The sequence below is a fragment of the Orcinus orca genome, chromosome 21 (assembly GCF_937001465.1).
Source record: "Orcinus orca chromosome 21, mOrcOrc1.1, whole genome shotgun sequence".
NCBI lineage: Eukaryota > Metazoa > Chordata > Mammalia > Artiodactyla > Delphinidae > Orcinus > Orcinus orca.
The window spans coordinates 23,399,802-23,420,535 of record NC_064579.1 but is presented as its reverse complement, the minus strand read 5'-3'; the positions used below and the strand labels follow the sequence as shown (position 1 = coordinate 23,420,535).

At 45.3% G+C, this 20,734-nt stretch overlaps 1 protein-coding gene across 1 annotated transcript in view; it reads left to right on the top strand.

Annotated features, from left to right (window-relative positions):
* The first annotated feature begins 2,047 nt into the window (after positions 1–2,047).
* The window catches only part of WWC2 (WW and C2 domain containing 2), a 163,806-nt gene continuing 145,119 nt past the window's right edge, over positions 2,048–20,734 (top strand). The window contains exon 1 of the mRNA XM_004281746.3: positions 2,048–2,565. Coding sequence (XP_004281794.1) covers positions 2,435–2,565 — 131 coding nt within the window. The 5' untranslated portion in view covers positions 2,048–2,434. The remainder of the gene's footprint in view (positions 2,566–20,734) is intronic.

The following is a 20,734-nucleotide window of genomic DNA, read 5'->3' as shown; positions in this document are numbered from 1 at the left end:
AGTATAGACCAGTCCAAAACAAAGCACCTCGTTCACTCAGTGGTGTGAGAGATTAGTTTTAGCCAGGTCTCATCTTTTTCACAGCATTCATAAGTACAACCTTAAGGTTATCCACTAGGATGTCACATCTCACCTGAACAGGAGACGCTTGCCTTGTGTGATCACTTCCTTATCAATGGAATGGGGCTGAACACAGGACCTGGAGGCGGGGGCTTCCCTTTGTTACAGGCGAAGCCTAGTTTCCTGGGTGTAAACGAGGAAGACCTAGAAAGATACAGTGAGTTCATCTTGGGTGACTCCGTTCCCCAACTCCTGCGACCCCTGGTAGCTCCTTCCCAGGAGTTCTCTCTAGAGTTTCTAGTAGTTAAAAGTTTCTGCCCAGATGCTCCAAGTACAAATACAACCCCTTCTAAGGCCCTCGCCCGAGACGGCAGGTCCAGTCCCCGCTGTGAAGCTGTTCCAAGCCTGACCCCACGTTCTTCCTCTCGAGGACCACCCTCCTCCCTCCACCTTCGAGATTGACCGCAGATGCCCCGACGGCCTGGAGAACCAAAGGCCGTCCCCAGCCTCCAGGGCAGCTGCTACACTAACCGCGCAGCGCCAGCTCCGCGCTGTAGAGAATCTCAATTCACCTGACTCCCTTACCGGTCTGTGCACCCAGGAGGGGAGGCGGACGTTGTTCCAAACACCCTGAAAGCCCTTGCTGTGCGCTGCGTCCCGCACAAGGTGGGGAAGTCTTTACAAATTAGGCGGCAGGATTAAGCGAATTCACACCAAAAGGTGAATGATCTCCGGGTCTTCCTCCGTTTTTTTATTTTGTTTTTTGTTTTTACTCTAAAAGCAGCTGCTTAGTAACCCAGAAGAATATGAATGGGACAGTGGTGTAGACCTGGCTGGAGAGGAGTCTGGGGACTGGGAGGCTCCCTCCCAGACCGAGGGGCTGGGGCACAAATGCTGTGTGTCCGAGCCCTGCCAGGCCTGCGGCTCGTGGAACCGTCCAGCCCGGAGCCCGACGTCCGGACCCTCCTCAGGGCCGACCAGGGCGTAGTAGCTGCTGAAAAAATAAATACTTGTAGAAGGAGAGAAAGTCCACGTTCCTCCCCGGACACATCCAGGGTCTAGGAAAGCCTGGCCGCCAGGCCGCCGCGTTTTCCTGCCAGCGGGCTCGCCCACACCTTCTGGGCCTCGGCGGGGCTCCGGGTGGGGGACTTCCCGGGGCGCGGGCGGACGTAAGGGGCTGGCTCCCGGGCGCGTGCACGTCCAGCGCAGGGCCCCCGTGTGGAGCGCCTCAGGCCCGCGCGCGGCGGACGACGACGACGACGACGACGGCCGCGGCGGGGGGTGTGGGGGGAGGGGGGGTGCAGTGGCTTTTCCGAATCTGGCCCGAGTTTCCCCCGCGCAGCGGGGCACCGGGGCAGGCATGTCGCGGCGCCCTCGGACCGCGGGATCCGCCTTCGCTTTCCGCCGCGAGGCTGAGGTCACGGAGGGCCGGGCGCCCTGCAGAGGCCCCGGGGGCGACACCGCCCCGGACGCGCCACTGACGCGCTTTCGAGCGCTGGCTCTGCTTTTCACACTTTCCCACCGCCCGGAACGCCCCGGGGTCCGAGGGGGAGCCTTTGTGCCTTCTCGGTTTGCTGGGACCTTGTCTTCCGAAGAGAGCCTCCCCACCCCTTTCCTCTCGAAAGTCTTGTGGTTTCCCTAGAAGTCGGAAGGCGGTGGAGAGGGCTGCGGAGACTTCTCTTTAGCCGCCTTTCCCGTCCCGAAGCTCTAAAACCCCAAATGGTCGGCCGTAGGGAGACATTTGGGGTCAAGGGGAAGCAGCGAGCAGCGCATTCCTTCTCCGTCTTCCCTCCCACCTGGCCCGCGGCTCCCTTCCGCCCCTGACTCGGGCCGGCGCCCCTGCAGGCGCAGCGTGCCGCGGGAGCGGCAGGGTTAAGCCCTGGAATGTGGCGGCGAGGAATGTGCATGCAGATGAGCCGAGCGAGGGGAGGAGCGGGTGGGGGCGGGCCCCGGGCGGGGCGCATGCTAATAGTATGCAAATGAGGAGACCGTCGCCGCCACGGCCGCCGCTCCGCGGAGCTTCCCGGATCCGAGCCCAGACGGCGGCGGCTCGGGCAGCCTGGGCGCCGCGACCCTCGGCGGCCACAGGGGGACGGGGAGGAGGAGGAGGAGGAAGAGGCGGAGGCAGCGGCGGCGATCGCGAGGAGGAGGAGGAGGAGGAGGGTTCGCTCGCCCGCTCCGACGCAGACATGGTGGACTGATCCCCGCTGGGGCCGAGAGCAGGGTTTCCTGAGGCGCCCCCGCGCGTGGCCCCGCCGCGCCCCGCGCCCCGCAGCCCCACGCCGGCGCCCGGGTCGGGCCGGGCAGTCGCGTTCCCGCCGCGTCCCGCGCCCGGTCCCTATGGAGGCGCCGCTCGCCGGCGAGGCCGCCGACCATGCCTAGGAGGGCCGGGAGCGGGCAGCTGCCGCTACCCCGGGGCTGGGAGGAGGCCAGGGACTACGACGGCAAGGTCTTCTACATCGACCACAACACCCGGAGGACCAGCTGGATCGACCCCCGGGACAGGTGGGCTGCCGGGCCGCGGGTGGGCGCAGGGACCCGCCTCGGAAGCGCGGCGGCGGCTGTTGTCCGGGAGACCTGGCCGAGCGGCGGCGCCCGCGGCGCGGGGGGCGTGGGGCGTCACCGGCCCGGGTGGCCGGGAGGGGTCCCGGGAAGGAGGCGCGGGACCTTCTGCCCGAGCCGGGGCTGCGTCAGCCGGCCAGGCGCCCTGGAGGGGGCCGGTTGCAGCCGCCCCTTCCAGGGCCCTCTTGGCCACCCGCTCTGCGGCGGCCCCGGGACCTTTAGACACTCTGGGCGCAGAGGGAAGGGTGGAATTGACGCCCTGGGCGGTCACAGTGTCCAGTTCACGGACCCAGAGGGGCCCCCTGAGCCCTGCTCCGAGCTCGCCTCCGCCTGAAGTTGGCCAGCAAGAGGCTGGAGGGTCCATTCGGCCTGGGAGGCGGGGCCCGGCCCTGGGCCTCCCGGAGGAGGAGGCCTAAGTGCCAGGCGGGGCCAGCCAGCCGTCCAGGCCACCTGTGGCATCTCTCTGGCCGTCCTTGGCTCCCAGCCTTGCCTGCACGTTCTTGACGGGGTGCGCCATGGTCGGGCCAGAGGCCCTGGGCCTGAGGGGGCCCCGGGCACCCTTCCTTGCTGAGCCCTGGTGGTGGGTGTAACTGACTTTGCCCCCCAGAGTTTAGAGACGCTTGTTTGGGGGTTACTGCTTAGTGTTTATCTTCACCTGAAAACTTGAACTGACTCTCAGATCTTGAAAAGGCAGATGCTGTGTTGAAGTAAGAAGTGGTGAAATGAACAGTGGACCCGAACCTTGGTTATTGAGGAACGCTGACTTGAGCTTAGCGTGGTTTCTTGTAGTTTTCAACACACTTTTTATTCCTGCTCAGAAGTGAAGAGGAGAAACATAACAATATCATCATCTAAGAAGTTCAGGGACTGAAGTTTAGCTGAATGTTCACAAATGTTTTTTCTCTTTTCCATTTTTCTCTTTACCCTGAAAAGGAAAATTTCTTTTAGTTAGAATTATTGGAAGAATAAGAGGAGATATTCCTAATTGTAAATTTGTAAACTATTAAGGACGTATTCCTATTTATAAATTTAAATAATATACCATTAGGGATAATTCCAAATTTTGGATGTTTATCATTTCTGAAATTTCTTTCCACCTTTTTATGGAATGTGGCCTTAGGGGTTTATAACCTTTTTAGGTGCTTCTCCTATTAAACATTCCCCCTTTTCTCAATTTGAAGCTGAAATAGTTTCATACTTTATGTTCTCAGTTACTTTTATCTCAAGAATATTGTTTTTGAATGCTACTAAAGAGCAGTTATAAGAAAGTCACAAGTGACATTATAAATTTATGGAACAATCCTTGTTAAATTATCCATGAAGGTATCGGTTTAGGTTTCCCTCTTGAAATGAGAAAAGGCACCTGTGCTGAGGTCCCGTCTTGCTCTAGCCTGGCTGCGTGTTGCTGACCTGATGAAAGTTATGACAAGCATCACGCCTTCACAGTCTCTCCAGATGTATTAGTTGTTGTCATAAACTTCACGCTCCAAGCCAGTTATTGCACTTTGAAACTACTTAACAGATAGTAAATTTCAATGATGATGGTGTGCACCCAACAGTGGCTTTTAAGACACCTGTATAAATATTTGACTTTTACAGTTATATGGTAATTCTTTCTGCTTTCTGATACTTGGAGTTTCAGGTTATTGAAACTGCAATGCATTCTTGAAATATTTAGGCATTTTAGATTCTCTTTTACTTCAGTTTACATGTTTTGTTAATATCATCTCATTTGCGTTTACTAGCAAGGATTACAAGACTGTGTAACGCCTGGGTAAAGCAAATAGAAAGTGAAATAAAATTATATGGCTTGGCTTATCTTTACCACTACTTCTTAAGAAAGTTAAGCATGTCTTTTATTTAAAATTGTTAATGGATTAACAATTATCATGAACTCTGTTTTTAAGAAACTGGGTAACCAGTTCATTTGATGGGGACAAACAGTTTTGACTAAGGTGATTTGTTATTATTCCAGTTTGCCTTGAAGCTGTTGGATCTTTAAGTATTTATAAATTTGACCGGTTATACATATTTCTGGATCTCAGTATTAGAGCTTTAAAGGACATTCTGTGAGATGAGTCAACATTGACATAGTTTAAATTTGGTTGTGTTTTATTTTAGGGCAGTGCAGTGTCTATAAGTCTTGCTAACTAGTGTAAGAGATGGTGGAAGAGGTTATTTGGAGGAACTATTACCTCTAGGCAGTTTTGTTACACACTTACCAAACATACGGGCAGAGAGGTGTTGCACAGGCCAATTGGAATGTGCCCCTTCTTTTACAGGATCAAATTACAAATCCTGAAAAAAAAGTGACTTGATAAACTGTGGGTCTGCAGTACTTTTGAACTTTTAAATCCATTTCATTAAGATGGGCGTGATGATTTACCCAGTCATATTTATGTTAAGAAAGATAATTTTGTGTTTTTCATGGTCTATCAGAATTTGTGAGGTATTTCTGATTGTATAGGTAATTATGCAGATGTCATGGGGGAAGGCTGGGAGATTTCACAAGAACATAATTTTATTCAATAAGTAGTGATTTTAGAATATTGAAGTATTATTTTAAAATGGTTTTAAGCTTTTGGAGGTCCATTACATGATACAGGCTCTGCTGCAATGTGATCAAAGCTTTCCTTGCTCCACCTTTATTAGCTGAGAAAGCTTAGATGAGTGTCTGAACCCCTCTAAAGCTCCATTTTCAACTCTAAAGTGAAGATCATACCACCAACCCCATGGAGATGTTTGGGGGCCCCTAACTAGGGCCTCACCAAAGAGTAGTAGCTGTAGTGTTGTCATTCCAATTTAGGAACTGACGGATAGTTCCGGTTACCCCTGAAGATAGTAGAGGTTCTGCACACATTTTCTCAGTGTTTTCTGTGTGACAGCCACCCTGCTAAGCTCTTTAACTGTGATCTCATTTTATTCTCCCAGAAGTCCTATGAGGTAGGTGCTGTTATTGTCTTCCAGTTACAGATGGGGAAATGGAGTCGCAGGGAAATGGAGTCGTAGTTAAACGTGGAGCCAGGATTCGAAGCCAGATAGTCCGACTCTGGAGCCTGTGTCCTTTGTCATTCCTCTAGTCTTCCGGGACATCTGGGCATGCTCAGGGGTCTCTCGATGGAGGAGAACCTCTCTGCCCAGGGTTGACTTTTCAGGCTGATTGACCAGTCTTTTTTAAAAAATTTTTTACTTTTATGCAATTTTTTTTTCATTTTATACAATTTTCAAAGGTTACTTTCCATTTACAGTTATTACAAAATATTGGCTCTATTCCCCATGTTGTACAATACATCTTTTTTTTTTTGTTTTTTTTTTTGCAGTACGTGGGCCTCTCACCGCTGTGGCCTCTCCCGTTGCGGAGCACAGGCTCCGGACGCACAGGCTCAGCGGCCATGGCTTACGGGCCCAGCCGCTCCGCGGCATGTGGGATCTTCCCGGACCGGGGCACGAACCCGCGTCCCCTGCATTGGCAGGCGGACTCTTAACCACTGCGCCACCAGGGAAGCCCTGTACGATACATCTTTGAGCCTGTCTTACACCCAGTAGTGTGTACCTCCCACTCCCCACCCCTGTGTTACCCCTGCCCCCCGCCACTGGTAACCACTAGTTTGTTCTCAGTATCTGCGAGTCTGCTTCTTTTATGTTATATTCACTAGTTTGTTGTATTTTTTAAATTCCACATAAAAGTGACATCACACAGTATTTGCCTTTCTCTGTCTGACTTATTTCACTTAGCATAATGCCCTCCAAGTCCATCCATGTTGCCACAAATGGCAAAATTTTTGTTCTTTTTTATTGCTGAGTAGTATTCCATTGTACATCACATACTGTATGCTACAGCTTCTTTATCTGTTCATCTGTTGATGGATACTTAGGTGGTTTCCATTTGACCAGTCTTTCTTGGTCTTCAGAGGTTCCTGTCAACTAGGTAGGATGCTCTGATCCCTGAGCTGGCCAGGTAGGATGAATGCCTTGGGAGTGTGGGTTGGGGACCCATCGAGCTGACCCCATTGAACCACAGTACTAGTCCCCGTAGAACTTGGAAGTTCAGTGCACTCTTGAGCACATTAGAAGTTCAGTTTGGGGCTCTGTATCAACCTGCATAGATTACAGTTTTACTGTAACAGTCTTGACTTTGCCCTTCCTCTCCCCCCCCGCCCCCGCTCAATGCTGGGGAAAGCTCCTGTCTGTGACTCCTTGGCAACCCTCCCCACCCCAGGTAGGCCAACTGTTATTTTGCAGTTCTGCTCCCTCACTCACCTCTTATTTTGCTCACCATGGGCACCCTTTGACTGCACCAAATGGTGTTTACGGTGGGCCATAGATCATGGCCAAATGGCCTGGTGCTTTAAAAAAAAAACTGTATTCAATGTGGGAGAAAAAGGTGGGATGATGGATTTATTTGCCTCTTGGAGGAGTAGGTGGCTAAGGTGGGCAGGGCTCAGAGACAGGATGAGTGGTTTTACAGACTCCCAGTGGAATTCTGTTTGCTTTCCGTCCTCAGATTGGACGTTACCCAGGGATACAATAACTTTGTCTAGCTGAACTTAAAAGAGGTACCACCACACAAAGTGACTTTACATTAAAAAGGGCTGATAGGCCATAATCTCTGGTTTATGGCTTGGATCAGATGTTGAGCAACCTGTCCTTTCTAATTGAAGGGAAGAAATCCTGGGGGCTGGGGCTGGGGGACAGTGAGGAGGAAGACATGTCGGCTGGGTGTCACCAGTGTCTGAGTTAACTTTGGCTTTCCACACCCAGTTTGTGGCACCTGGTTAGGCTGTATGCAACTCTCTGCTGTCTTTCTTTCAAAGTCAAAGCAAGTAATTTTGCTAAACCTACTTACTGCTGGAGTGTGAATTCTTCAAAAGACCTAATTGCTTATTCCTGCTCTCTGTATCCTTTGTATCTGGTAGATGTTAAATGAATGTTGGTTAGGTCAGTTGATACAGGAAGTTTGTGAAGTTAATGAAAGAATACTACTAGTTGAGCTACTCTTGTTTCCAATTTCTTATTGTTGGGTTTTCATAGCTATAGCCATAACCACCAACAACCAGAGACAATTGATTTTCCAGTTAGATTAAAAATAATGAGAGAATTAAGCTGCCACATTTTGACTAACAGTATAAATATGTGAATTACTTATAAGAGCGGAGAACACAAAATCAGCCCCAATAGTCTTAATCACAACTGCCCTTGTCATAGATTGCTGGGAGTCGTCCCTCTCCAGGCTCTGTCCAAGTCTGGGTGCCAAGTGGTTACTATGATTTCAGTGATTATGGTATTTGAAGCGTGGAGAGGTTCTTAAAAGAAGGTTTTTTTAAAAAATCACTATGGGAAGCCGTAATTTAAACTAAACTATGCTGTCTTCCAAAAATTCCCGACAGAATATTTCTTGTTTTCAACAGTTTGCTGTGATGTTAGCTGGAGCGAGCAGTGGTTGCCTAGTCCATGACTGAGGTTTCGTCTCTGACTTTACTAGTCCATAGTTTGCACCTTAATTTTGTTGGAACTCTCAGGACAATAATTGCAATGTCAAGAAAGACTATTATTTATAAATAATTTTTTCTTTTTAGCAGCCAGTCACTAAGTTGTGAGCTACATAATCAGCCACTGTGACATGTGGCTTCAAGCAAGCCAGGATTTCAGTTTCCTGTGGGCAAGCCCTGGTGGGCTGGCAGAAGTGTAGCAGCCGCCCTGCAGCCTGACCAGGCCCTGTGCTGCGTGCCTCTGGGGCCTGGAGATGTTGCCTTGTGGATGGCACTTGCTCAGCTTCTCGGAGTAGTCGTCTGTAGGAGAATGATGCCACCACTCTAGAGGAGTGTGACCAGCCTCATTTTGCCAGTGGGAGTTACCGAAACGTAGGAAACAGTGTTAGCCCTAATGAAGTGTAACTTCCTTGCGATAGGGCCCTGGTCTTGTGTATGCTCCGGTCCTATGAACTTGACTGAAATTGGTTGAACTGATTTCTTGTTAGAATTTTGGACTAATTTATCTTTTTATTTTTTTTTTGCGGTACGCGGGCCTCTCACCGCTGTGGCCTCTCCCGTTGCGGAGCACAGGCTCCGGACGCACAGGCTCAGCGGCCATGGCTCACGGGCCCAGCCGCTCCGCGGCATGTGGGATCTTCCCGGACCGGGGCGCGAACCCGTGTCCCCTGCATCGGCAGGCGGACTCTCAACCACTGCGCCACCAGGGAAGCCCTGGACTAATTTCTTCAGCCATTTCTTTTTTTTTTTTTTTTAATAAATTTATTTATTTTTTGTTTATTTATTTTAGGCTGCGTTGGGTCTTTGTTGCTGGGCGCAGGCTTTCTCTAGTTGCAGGGAGCGGGGGCTACTCTTCGTTGCGGTGTGCGGGCTTCTCATGGTGGTGGCTTCTCTTGTTGCAGAGCACGGGCTCTAGGCGCGTGGGCTTCAGTAGTTGTGGCACACGGGCTCAGTAGTTGTGGCTCACGGGCTCTAGAGCGCAGGCTCAGTAGTTGTGACGCACGGGCTTAGTTGCTCCGCGGCATGTGGGATCTTCCCGGACCAGGGCTCAAACCAATGCCAATCCCCTGCATTGGCAGGCGGATTCTTAACCACTGTGCCACCAGGGAAGCCCTCTTCATCCATTTCTGAAGCTCCTGTTACTGGAAAAAATCACCACAGAAGTATAAAGAGTAGGAAAGGGATTTTAAAAGGCACAGTGTATATAAGCTGTGGGTTAAAAATGATTTCCCAAATATATAGCTTCAGAATGTTTTCAGTGGCTTTTTTCCCCATCACATAAAATTAGCCATTTTAAAGTGTACAATACAGGTTTTTTTTGAGTATATTCACAGTGTTGTGCAACCATGATCATTATGTAATTCCTGAACATTTTTATTACCCCCAAAAGAAACCCTGTACCCATTAAGAGCTCACTCCCCATCCTTCCCCTACCCCTGCTGCCTTTGGCAACCCCTAATCTACTTTCTGTCTCTGTTTTTGTCTCTGTGTTTCTGCCTATACTGGACATTTCATATAAATGGAATAATACAGTATGTTTCCTTTTGTGTCTGGCTTAATGACATTTAGCATAATGTTTTCAGGGTTCATTCATGCTGTAGCATGTCCCAGTATTTCATTCCTTTTTATGACTTGAATAATAAGTTGTATGGCTATACCACACTTTGCATATCCATTCATCGGCTGTTGGACATTTGTGTTTATTCTACTTTTTGGCTATTATGAATAATACTGCCATGAACATTTATGTATAATTTTTATATGAATATGTGTCTTCAGTTCTCTTGGATAAAATACCTAGAAGTGGAGTTGCTGGGTCATATGTTAATTCTATGTTTAACTTTTTGAGGAACTGCAAACTCTTCCACAGCGGCTGCACCATTTACATCCCCACCAGCAGTGTATGAGTGTATGAGTGTGTGTGTGTGAGTGTGTCAGTTTATGAGTGTGTGAATGTATGACTGTATGAGTGTATGAGTGTTCCAGCTTCTCCACACCCTCACCAACACTTGCTCTTTTCTTTTCTTTTCGTTTTTTAGCATTTCTGGTGGGATGAGCTAGTATCTTACTGTGGTTTTGATTTGCATTTCCTGCAGTGTTTTGATAGCCTCAGTATGACCCAAGTTTTCCTCCTTTATTCTAGCCTTTTAGCCTTTGCCACTCTACCCACCTTTTTTGTGTCTCCTAATAGGCAAAGGAAGAAGAGTTAGGGTGAATTAAAAGTAGAATCCACTGGCAAAGTCCATATTAATTTTTGTCTTCATTTCAAATATAATATATTTTAAGAGGCATAGATGTGAATCACATAGATAATGAATCATAATGTGTGCGTCTATGTATACAGCTAGCTTATTCAAGATCATTTGCTGTTTAAAAGCTTTAAACTAGTAATATATAGTAAGAATTAAAATCATTTATATTATTATTATTATTATTTTTGTTGTTGTTGTTGTTGTTTTTTGCGGTACGCAGGCCTCTCACTGCTGTGGCCTCTCCCGTTGTGGAGCACAGACTCCGGACGTGCAGGCTCAGCGGCCATGGCTCACGGGCCCAGCCGCTCTGCGGCGTGTGGGATCCTCCCGGACCAGGGCACGAACCCGTGTCCCCTGCATCGGCAGGCGGACTCTCCACCACTGCGCCACCAGGGAAGCCCCATTATTATTATTTTTAAAGCAGTTGGAGGAAACCTAACAAACATAGCCTCAGCCAGGTGGTCAAGGTAAATGTCAACAGTGATAAGTCGTGTTGATGTACCATTGATATGATGTGATGACCACTTTTTCTTTGCGATCTTTCTCCCAAAAAGCTATCAAAACCCCCGTCTAATCGTGAGAAAAACACCCACTAAATCTCAGTAGAGGGCATTTCACAAACTGTCTGACTAGTATTCCTTAAAACTGACGTGGCCATCAAAACCAAGGAATGTCTGAGAAACTGTCACAGCCAGGAGGAGCCTAAGGAGACAATAGGGTGTCCTGATGGGATCCTGGGACAGAAAAAGGACATTACGTAAAAGATAAGGAAATCTGCATCTTAGTTAATAACAATGTATCAATGTTGCTTCATTAATTTTAATAAATGTACCACTGCAATAGGGGAAACGGAGGGTGGGATGTATGGAAACTGTATTAACTGTTTGCTTTCTGTAAATCTAAAACTGTTCTGAAAAAATTAGTTTACTTTAAAAAAAATTACAGAAAAACACACAAAACAGTTGGAAGTGTTTTTCTTTAGTCAAAGTGGCCGTACTATATAATTATGGTTTTTTGGTATACTTGAAAAGCAGGGGTGGGCTAACTGTGGCCCAAGGGCCAAATCCCAGCCTGCAGCCTTCTTTTTGTGTAGCCCTCCAGCTAAGAATGGGTCTTACATCATTAAAGGGTTGTAAAACAAACAAATAAAAACAAAGAAGAATATGTGTCCAAGATTGTATGTGACCCATAAAGCCTTAAATATTTACTCTCTGGCCCTTTCCAGAACCTCTGATGTAAAGTGAGATGATCAAGTCTTTGAAATATTTTATTCAAACATTTAAAAGAAATATTAGTCCTATATGATAAAATGGCATGTTGATCAGTGATCATTGATCATAGCTTTCACAAATAACTTGGACTCTAGGCACTGTTGTATAAAAATAAATCAGACATGGGTGCCGAATTGGAGGAGTTGCTTTGCTTCTCTTATTACTTTTCTTCTAATGACATGCAGCATGCTACTTAAAGTTTTCCAAACCCATTCTTCTCTGATGGAACTGGAATTATACATAGGGACAGGAGAGAAGCAGGCAAAAAACCCCACAAACTTTTGGAAGTACTGTAGTTGTTTGTTTACAGTTTACTCTTGGCAGTATAAATATAACAGTGATCTGTTTTGATCGTTGGAAACACTGACTTTCTTGGAATAGTATTTACTTGGGATAGTATAGGTACTTTCTTGATAGTATTTATAAAATCATACAGTTGGTGATGATTATCAAATAGAAAATAATTCCATGTACTATCTTTACAAAGCTGGTGCCTGTCACAGTTACAGGTGTCCCAAAGATGCCATGAGGGGCTAAAACTGTTTCACACTGCGAATAGTTTTTCCTATACTATTAACCCTGATGTCAGTCAAGAAATCATGGTTCTGAGAAGACAGCAGTGAGTAGCGTTGAGAACGGAGCCCACTGGGAAGTAGACCAGGAGCAGAGTAACCGAGCTAAGCTCTGGGAGCTGTTGCTTTACTCCTGTAACATGGGAGGAGCTACAGTGGTCCCAGTAGAGAATTTGCACAGAGGTGTACATTTAACCTGCTTTGATCTCACTGGGGGTGGAGGCAGGAGATTTAGTTTTGAAGAAATGTGGACATTATTTTGACTTAATAGTGACTTTTAGCTAAATAAGTCTCCCTAGTATTATATTTCTGGAAAAATTAGTGTGTTGGGATTTAGCAGGTGGAGAGTGCCACTGGTTCCTCTCTCACTGTGCTGTTTTCTCTTGGGCTCAAACTTGAGTAGTGACAGTTCACGTTGTAGGAAAGGTTGACCTAAAGAGATTTGTGCTATAAATTCCTGATGAAGATTCTGACTTAGTGAGCGACCGTGGAATTACTTTACTGATACTGCTCCATTTTATGCAGGAGGGTAATTTTATTAAGTGGCGCTGATATTCAGTAAAGTTTAAAGCATGGTAGAAAATGTTTACTCTCAAAACTTTGAAGAGCACACAGTTTCATTTAGTACCAAACTCTACTTTGCAGTTTTCTTAGTGTTTTGGTTTTAAATAGAGATAACTTCAAATGCGAGTCTTTTTTTTTCTTTGAAATTATGACAATGAAGGAATGTGTGGAATCCGTATTGTACGTGGTATCCCTGGGTTGTCAGTTTTGCCAGCTTCTAGGTCCAGGTTTGCTAATTTTTGACTGGTCAGTAATACTCTCTACACTTTATTCTTTCCCTTTTTCCTGATTTTCAGGGTGTTTGAACTTGTTAGAAACAGATCATTAACTTACTCCCCTCATTGCCTCCCCTCCCCCTTTTCTGCTAAGTGACACAGCTAGTGACAGCTCTCAGAGGACAGCATGACTCTAAACCGGTATTTAACTTGGCTGAATGTTTAACATAACATTAATGCCCTGTTTTGCTATTGCAGCTCCAAAGGCTACAAAGCTAACTTGATTGTCTAATACCCCTTCAGTCCTTTTCCCCTCTAAAGGTATGCCTTTAGATTTTATGTGGATACATTCTTGAGAGATTTCCTGATGTCTCATATGTAAGGAGCGTCCGTGTGTCTGCATCAGTTATGTTCTCATAAATTGATTTCAAGTCAGTTGGGGGTGGAGACCTGCTTTGCGTGTGTACCGTTCCTTTGTGCCCCCTGCTTAGCCTGCCTGTCCCCCCGGGACACTTAGGAACAGTGCAGAGCCCATACTCATGGAAATGAAATGCAAGTTTTTGAAGGACCCTTGCCTTCTTCCAGCAGCTTCCACAATCTGTCCCCAGCGTACTTTTACTGACTTCGCCTCCTAGCCATCCACTCACTCATTCATTCATTCAGCCATTCATCAAACATTTATTGAAAACTCTATGTGCCAAGTACATGTATCTTAGGGACATAGCAATGAATAAATTCTGCAAGGTCTCTACTTTGATGGATTTTATATTCTAGTTTGGGGGAGACAGATTATAGAGGCAGTACTGAATGTGTCTTGACGAAAATAACCAAGGTACAGAGAAAATGCTGTCAGTGGGAGCTACTCTGAGTGGAGTGGTCAGGCCTTTCTGAGGAGCTGACAATTTAGCTGAGCCATGAGGATAAGAAAGCACCATCCACGTGAAGATCTGGGGGAAGAGTCCAGGAAGAGGAACAGGTTAGGTTCCTAGCCCTGCTCTGTCTAGTAGTCAATATGATAGCTGCTAGGAGTATGTGGCTACTTAAATTAATCAAAATTAAATAAAGTTAAACATTTAGTTCCTCAGTCTCACTAGCCACATGTTAAGTGCTCAATAGCTACGTGTGCAGATATAGAGCATTTCTGTCGATACAGAAAGTTCTGTCGGGCTGCACTGTCCCAAAGTGCTAGGGAGGTTGGTATGTTCAAGGAACTGAAAGGGAGCTGGTGTGGCTGCAGTGCAGAGATGAGGGTGGGGGAGTGGGAGGGCTTATGACAGGAGGCAGAGAGGTCAAAAAGGCGTCTGATCATGTATGCCTTGTAGACCATCAACATTTTAAGGGCATCCGGGAGCCGTTGGAGAGTTCTCAGTTGAATGGAGGAATGATGGGGCGTGTGTGTGTGCGTATGTGTAAATATGTTTTTTCCCATTTTTTAAAAAAGAGACCATTGCTCTGCGGAGAAGGAATCATAGCAGCTATTGCAGTGATATAATATAAATGAGAAGCAATCAGATCTTGAACTGGAATGATGGCTTTGGCAATGGATTGGGGATATGTTTTTTAGGTGAAAGTGAAAGAACTTACTCATGCTTTAGATATGTGAGGCATAAGGAAAGGAGAGGGATGAAGGATTTACTGATTTACGGATGGGAAAAAAACCAAGGAAGGAATATGGTTGGTTGGTTTCCAGTTACATCAGCGATCCAGAGTTCTGTTGCAGATTTATAGGTCTGAGATGCCTGTTAAGACATGTACGTGGAGATATCTGATAGGCAGCTGGATATAGAGTCTGGAGTTTGGGAGACAGCTAAATTTGGGTATATACATAGATAGTATTTTTAAATTGTGGGATGGGATGAGACTCTTGGGAGAGAAGGAAAAGAAGAGGTCCCCGGACTGAGCCCTGAAGCATGCCAGTATTTTGGGGGGAGTGAAACCTTGTTCCAGCTAAGATGGTGTATTTGTTCTCACTGGAACATACCTTATACTTTCCACCACTGTGCTAAAGATGATGGTAATGATGATATATGCACCATTTGTTGAGCCTTCATATATGTCATTTCAGGCTCCATGATGGCAGGTCCTGTGTCTGTCTTGTTCACTGTTGTATTTCAGTGTTTAGTTCTGTGCAAGCTCTTAATAAATACTTACTGAGTAAATGAAACCTTTGACAGGAGCCATTAGCACCCCCATTTTAGGAAACTGAGCTTAATAGGTAAGGTGGCTTGTCTCAGGGCACAAAGCTGTTAAGCAGAGGTGGCAGGCCTCACCTATGTCTGTCTGACTTCAAAGCTGTGCTTTTCGCTGTGTGTGACCTCCAGGTACTACCCAGTAGAGCCCTTGGCCTTGGGTTTGGGGTTGGAGGTCACAGCTACCCTTGAGGACTTAATTTCAACACTTGAAGCTTTCCTGGACAGTTCAGCCCCAGATCAGCTCTTCCAGATTCTTTAATAGAACTCTCTCTTTTCCATTGATTTAAATCCTAATGGGCAACCTGTTGTCTGAGATGGCCTTGGTTTCACAAGTGTGTAAATTACAGACCTTGATTGGAATTCATTTTTACCTTGACCCTTGTAGTTGAGCTTAAGTCCTGAGGGGAAGAATCATCTTCTGTGCATTGCCTTGTTAGAGTTTGCTTTACACTACTTGGATTTGTATTCAGGCTCTGGCCTTGGTAAAAGGGAAGTGATAGAAACTTAGTGAGAGTGTGGTATATTTTTGTTTGATTTATTTACGCTGTGAAACTTACCTGGGAGAATATAAGCACTTCACTGAAATGGTGGTCATAAAGGAATCTTTAAACCTGTACATTCCTTATCCGTGTCACAGATGTGATATCTGAACAATATACTGTGTAACTGCTGCTATTTGGGAATCTGGTATTCTTACATTTCTACTTTTGACTTCGTTTGAGATCCAAGTTTGTGAATTTTAATTAAATGCTTAGATTATGCATGTGAAAAATCTTTTGTTCCTGTGTTGCTACGAGCAACAGTTGTTAAAGTTAATCTTCCTTTTTAAAGGAATTGTGGGCAAATAAATACATGAATTTGAACAGGTTAAAAAAGGTCATCATTTAATGTTGTGAATGTTCTGCCTATAAAATAGTTACTATGACCATAATGATCATGGTGAAGGGAAGAATGCGGTAGAAGTGAATAATCATCCGACACTTTGACAAAACATTCCTAAAATACTATTCAAATGAGGAAAGACTACAGGCTGCAGCCGAGTAGCCAAGCGTTGAGTCGTCCGACTGCATTTACTATTGTGGCCGAAAAGAAGCCGTGTGTAGTGGTTTGCATAGAAAACCCATGATTCATCTGAAATTTCCCAACTTTCTTTTTTTTAAAAGCTCTGTCTCTCATCCTCCCCTCACCACACTTTATCTCCTTCCTAAAGACTTCTTTTGTCCTGATGGTATTTGTTTCGTTGCTCTCCACCCTACTTCAGCCTAAATTTTCCTGACTCCTGGTGGCTGCTTGCTGTTTGACTCTGTTGTGTGATTTGCCGATTATACTCCTTTGTGCTGGTTAAACGAGCAGTGTTTACCTAAATCAGCAGCGGTAGTGAAGGCACAGGTTGGCCCATCTGAAGGGAAGTCTAGAGCTGGCCCGGCAGTGGAGGCTGCTGGATGGACTTCCCTGAGATCACTCTCCGGAAGGGCGCTAGGAATCGGGCTGGACTGCGGAAGTCAGCTCCCCAGTTAGAGGCAGGAGGGCTGGGAATGGGCCGGTTTAGGGATTTATAGTGACAATGTAATTGATTCTCCATTGGAGAATGCAGGACTCAGTGAAGAGACGCCCTTTGTCCTCATCCTGCATTCTCGCCTCTTCCCCAGCTCACTCTTGAGAACAAACCCTGAAGCACTAGCCCTTTACACAGTTTGCAGGCACAAGACATAACTTTCTTCTTTAAGATTTCAGAAGAAACTGCGGCGCCTCTGCACCTTCAGGAGGGGATCAGGCACCTCCTCCCAGGCATCTCTATGTTGCCATCTGTGCCCTTTTTTTTTAAGATTTTTTTTTTTGATGTGGACCATTTTTAAAGCCTTTATTGAATTTGTTACAATATTGCTTCTGTTTTATGTTTTGTTTTTTTGGCGGCAAGGCATGTGGGATCTTAGCTCCCCAACCAGGGATCGAACCCACACCTCCTGCATTGTAAGGTGAAGTCTTAACCACTGGACCGCCAGGTAAGTCCCCCATGCACCTTTGCATGTTAAGAAACGGTGATTTCTTTTTTTGAAACAAAAGTTTTATTTTAATTTTGAAAATTTAAATTGAATTTTTATATTTTTAATATGTCAGTTTTAAAAGCACAGATATAATGTTAGGATGTTAATTCTAAAATATATTCTGGGATAAGAGTGAGAACTTAAATGAGCATGTAATATTTGAGATGGGTATTCACTTAACTCATTAAGGAAGGTTTTTATATGTAAATCATGGAAAACCATGCCTCTTGTATATGAGGCTCATTTCTTTTCCACTATTGTCAATTCTTGTTCAGAGTTCCATATTTAACCCAGAAATTCATATTCATTCAGAGTGGTAATTATATAGTTCTTAAGCAGTCCATTCAAGGAACTTGCATTTGTTTGTTGAAGCGTTTTAAAGAAAGTCACAACGGAAATAGAAGTTGCCTAAACCTCTGGTTTCATCATGATATCTGAAGTAATGTCCTAGTAATGGAGGTAAAGTTACCTTTGCAAGTATAGAAAGGACACTTTTAATACTTTAAAATTAAATCCTTCTAAGTTAGTTAATAATTTGGGGATTTAAAAAAAACCAGGAAAGCTGGCTTTCCTTTTCTGGTCTTGAAGAGTCCCATTTGTTGAAAAACTAGTTATTTTAGAATTTTCAAGGTCACAGGGTCAGCTGCCTGAAGGGTTGTGTGTCTGTACGTATATATATAAATTTTATTGAAAAACACCTTTATTCATGTTAAATAATCATGACGCATAGAATGAAATACTATGAATTGATAAAGAAATATGGGTACTGAGACACAAAGATCTCTACTATGATTCCATTTGAGTTAAAACACACACACCCTCAGGCTTCCCTGGTGGCGCAGTGGTTAAGAATCCACTTGCCAATGCAGGGGACAGGGGTTCCATCCCTGGTCCGGGAAGATCCCACATGCCACGGAGCAACTAAGCCCATGAGCCACAGCTACTGAGCCCACGCACCACAACTACTGAGCCTGTGCTCTACAGCCCGAGAGCCGCAACTACTGAGCCCAAGTGCCATAGCTACTGGAGCCCACGTGCCTAGAGCCCATGCTCCGCAATAAGAGAAGCCACCACAATGAGATGCCCGCGCACCACAATGAAGAGTAGCCCCTGCTTGCCGCAACTAGAGAAAGCCCGCACGCAGCAATGAAGACCCAGCACAACCAATAAATAAATAAAAACACACACCCTCATAAACTCCTACATTCCAACGTTTGTCAAAGTAGGATGGTTTTGAACAAGGAAACTAAGTTGCTGCAGTTGTCAGAGCTCCTGTAGTCATCCCACATGTATTATCTCAGTTAATTCTTACTACAGCACCTCGAGGTGGACATGTCCATGTTCTTTAGTGTTGGCCTCCTAACTTCATTTGCTTGTTTATTCATTTGTACGAAATATTCTACTACCTGCCCCATCTTTGCAGTTTTTCGTGGGCTCTGCAGCTCTATTACTGTGGTCCTCAGTCTTTAGGGGTAAAATGAAACCACCTTTCCCCATCCTGCTGAAAGGTAGAAGATGCCTCATTATTTTAGCAAGAAAAGAATCAATCAGCAATGTTTTTCCTTTAAATGATTGATTTTTTTCTATTATTTTTGAATAGGTAATACATGTACATGTTACCAAATTCAAGAGCAAGAAGATACTCAGTGAAAAGTAAATCTCCCTCCCACCCTTATTGACTCCCCATTCCTCTCCTCAAAGGGAGATATCTATCACCAGTTTCTTGTATATTCTTTTAGAGCTGTTCTCTACATCTACAGACCTACACATGCATACGCATACTTCTACATATACTTTAGCTTTTAATTTTTTTTTTTTTTTTTTTTTTTGCGGTACGTGGACCTCTCACTGTTGTGGCCTCTCCCATTGCAGAGCACAGGCTACGGACGCGCAGGCTCAGCGGCCATGGCTCACCGGCCCAGCCGCTCCGTGGCATGTGGGATCTTCCCAGACCAGGGCACGAACCCGCGTCCCCTGTATTGGCAGGCGGACTCTCAACCACTGTGCCACCAGGGAAGCCCAGCTTTTAATTTTTTGACACAATTATAATACTATTTTGCACCTTGATTTCTCTCCTTGTAGTATGTCTTGGAGATTGTTCTATTCCGTTGCATATAACCTGCCTCTTAACATACTGTTTTGTGAGTATACTGCACATTTTGGAACCATTTCCTCATTGATGAACATTTAAGTTCCTCCCAGTTTTTATTCTTCTGTTACAAATGGCTTTCACTGATACTAACATGTATAAGTCTCTTTAATGCAAATGAATTCAAGATATATGCATTTACAATTTTGATTGGTCACTTCAGCTTGCTCTCCATGGGGGGTGTACCTGTTTCTACTCCCCACAACCTATGAATTAGTGCCTGTTTCCCACACCTTTGCTAAGCATTATGTTTCAAAGCATTTGGTATTTTTCACTGATAAGAGAAATGCAAATTAAAAAATAGCATTTTTAAATTTGGAACACTTTTTCACTTTTTTATTTTATTTTTAAAATTTTATTTTATTATTATTATTAGCCGTGCCATGCAGCTTGGGGGGTCTTAGTTCCCGAACCAGGGATCGAACCTGGGGCCACAGCAGTGAAAGCTATGAGTCCTAACCACTGGCCCGCCAGGGAATTCATGTTTGTTTGTTTGTTTATTTATGGCCACACCGCATAGCTTGCAGGATCTCAGTTCCCTTACCGGGGATTGAACCCAGGCCATGGCAGTGAAAGCCCGGAATCCTAACCACTAGGCCACCGGGGAATTTCACTTTTTAAAAAGTCACCTATTTTTCCTTTTTTGTGGACTAAGTCTTCCTATTCTTTACTTTTTGTTGTTGAATAGTTGCCATTTTTATTACTTATTTATAAACATTATATATTAAGCAGATTACAAAATCAGTGGGGAAGAATGGATTATTCAAGAGATGGTGCTGGTACAACAGGTCATCTATATTAAAAAATAAATTCAGGTCCCTATGTTTTCCCATACACAAAAATTTGTAGATTGATCAATGTGGAAAATCAACATGGAAAAACAGATTTTTAGCTATTAGAAAATTATAAGTAGGTGGGCATCTGTATGACATAGTAGTCAGGGCTAAGAAGTCCAAGCTGTTTAGGAAAAGACTGATACATTTGACTACAGAAGAAGTCTGACGTAACATACGGCATAAGTGAGATCAAGAGACAAGAAGAGGGGGCTTCCCTGGTGGCGCAGTGGTTGAGAGTCTGCCTGCTGATGCAGGGGACACGGGTTCGTGCCCCGGTCCAGGAAGATCCCACGTGCCGTGGAGCGGCTGGGCCCGTGAGCCATGGCCGCTGAGCCTGCGCGTCCAGAGCCTGTGCTTCGCAACGGGAGAGGCCACAACAGTGAGAGGCTCGCATACTGCAAAAAAAAAAAAAAAAAGACAAAAAAAGGGAGACAGTGTTGCACATAACTAATTAAAAATTAGTATCCTGAATGAATAAAGGTCTGTAATTCAGTAAGTAAAAGAGAATACACAAGAAAAGGGACCAA